Source organism: Saprolegnia parasitica (assembly GCF_000151545.1).
Source record: "Saprolegnia parasitica CBS 223.65 unplaced genomic scaffold supercont2.508, whole genome shotgun sequence".
Classification (NCBI taxonomy): Eukaryota; Oomycota; class Saprolegniomycetes; order Saprolegniales; family Saprolegniaceae; genus Saprolegnia; species Saprolegnia parasitica.
In genome coordinates, this window is record NW_012156902.1 from 1 (window position 1) to 2,147 (window position 2,147).

The 2,147-nt window shown below is 58.8% G+C and overlaps 2 protein-coding genes across 2 annotated transcripts; one reads left to right on the forward strand and one right to left on the reverse strand.

The window, feature by feature from the left end:
• Window positions 1-59: 59 nt before the first annotated feature.
• Window positions 60-573, forward strand: SPRG_17067 (hypothetical protein; the record flags this gene model as incomplete). The annotated part of the gene is made up of 2 exons (XM_012356572.1): window positions 60-105; window positions 157-573. 2 exons carry the CDS (start codon window positions 60-62, stop codon window positions 528-530), a joined length of 420 nt encoding a protein of 139 aa, XP_012211962.1. The 3' UTR covers window positions 531-573.
• A 399-nt stretch (window positions 574-972) lies between these two features.
• SPRG_17068 (hypothetical protein) lies at window positions 973-2,108 on the reverse strand (the record flags this gene model as incomplete). The annotated part of the gene is made up of 5 exons (XM_012356573.1): window positions 973-1,291; window positions 1,340-1,439; window positions 1,490-1,678; window positions 1,732-1,895; window positions 1,945-2,108. 5 exons carry the CDS (start codon window positions 2,106-2,108, stop codon window positions 973-975), a joined length of 936 nt encoding a protein of 311 aa, XP_012211963.1.
• Window positions 2,109-2,147: the final 39 nt, after the last annotated feature.

The window sequence follows — 2,147 nt, forward strand, 5'->3', positions numbered from 1 at the left end:
GACGACGCTGCGGTCGGTTCAACTTTTTTCGCTGCGGCCTCAACGTCGAAGCTGGTCGGATGCTCTCCAAGGCGCTGCTCTTCAACGAGTCGGTGATTGCCCTCGGTGTGCCGACTCTATTGGCATGATGACAATAATTCCATGTATATCATCTAGACATTGGCTGCAATGCCATGTCGGACAAGGAGCTCGAGATCATTGCGATTCAGCTCGAAGAGAACCGACTTGTCCACGACCGGATGCAAGCCAAAGTGTATGCGCTCAAAAAGCAAGTGGCCGCCGACGCGGACGCCAAGTACGACGCCAAGTGCGCACTCGAGAAGGCCGAGGCGATCGCCAAGTGGCACGACGACAACGCGGCCGCGCGCCACGCCCAGTACGAGCGCGACGCGATTGACGCCGCGCGGCGCAAGTGCGAAGAGCACGCGCGCATCCAAAAGCAAATCGCCGAGAAGGAGGTCGCGCGCAAGTGGCAGGAGGAGGACGCGCGCTTGAAAGCCGAAGCCAAAGCCAAGAAGAAGAAAAAGTAGCCACAATGTTGCGATAGACGAGCACGATCAATGTGAAGAGGAGTGTTGATCCGAACGGTTGAATTTGCAGCAAATGGCGCGCCGACCTGCTGCCACGTCATTGAGGCGCAGGGTCCCAGCACTCGAAAGCTCTCGCTGAAAGCGTCGTCTCCATCACACGGCGTTCAAGTCTCTTCTCAACGATCCTTCCTACAATCTCTCTGCATCTTGCCGAGACACGCCTCGTTGCACCCTCGACGCACTCGACTGTGTCTGTGCACTTCCTTGGCTGCATGCCGTCGCCATCGAAGCTGGGATAGCGACGTTCATGGCGTCGCAACATGCGCGAGCATGGTGGTATAGCAACGGAGTCGACCTCGACTGCATCGCTGCACGTCCCGTTGCGCCATTGCAAGCACAACTCGAAACATGAGCATACGGACAAGCTCCGTCGTTTCGATGCTTACAGGACGTTGGGAATGTCGATCTCCTTGAGCGAGACGTGGTAGCCCGTGTAAAGAGGGTGCGACTCGTCCATTTCTTCGTCCGTGTCGAGGAAGCCCGGCATCATGACGGTCGCCGTCGACTCGATGCTCGCCTGGATGTGCACAATGCCCTGGCTCGCGAGCTCGACCGGCTCCTTGTAGATGTGGATGTTGAACGACTGGTTCTTCCACAAGAAGCAGATGCGCTTCTGCTTGATGATGCGGCGGCTCGGGTCGGCGCGGTGGCGCACCGCGTACGTGTACTCGCGCGCCGAGAGCACGCGCTTGAGATGCACCCTAGGTGAACAATCAAACACCGACGCAACGTGAAACGCTGCTACGTACGGCTCGCCCGTGCCCGCAATCGTGCGGACCGTCGTCATACCGTAGACGGGGATGCCGTACTGCGTCCGGCAGCGCACAAAGACATAGTCGTCCGGACCATCTGCACCGCGTGCTCTCAGTTCTTCAACCAAAGAATAGAATCCATCGTACCGCTCGGGTGGGGCATGAGGTAGACCTTCTCGACTTCAAACTCTTCGCAGTGGACGGGCATGGACGCGGGCGACGGCAGCGACCGGAGGAGGAACTTCTTGGACGACTTGACCGTCGACGGGAGACCTGTGAGCGTCGCGGCGCAGTTGATGAGTCGTTGCATCTTGCTCTCAAAGCCCGTCGAGTTGTCTACGCAAGAAGTTAGCGAGCTGCTACGGCGTCGTTTTCAAATAGAGATGCACCGAAGACAAAGAGCTTGGGGTGGCCAATCCACGCGTGGCAGATGCGCTCGTCGACCGCGCACGCTTGCTCGATCGTCTCGATGCGCGTGCCGTTGTTGTCGAGCGTGTAAAACTGAGGCGCGCCGTTCGCCGTCGTCACAAGGTGAAAGACTGCGTTGTAGCGACTAGGATTGCTAGGTCAGCACCATCGATCGCATACCCAGGACGTCGTACGTATCACGGAGCGTGACCGTGTCGAGGTCGTGCTGGAGCTTGAGGTCTTCCCACTCCTCCGGGTCCATGTAGGCCGAGCCGTCCATGGCGCCGCGGTCGCAGAGAATGACGCACGGCAGCTTGGTGTCCCGCGCCAGCGCCATAAAGGTGTCTTCGAGCTGCATCTGCGTCGACAGAATGGCCCACTGGAAGTTGATGATGTC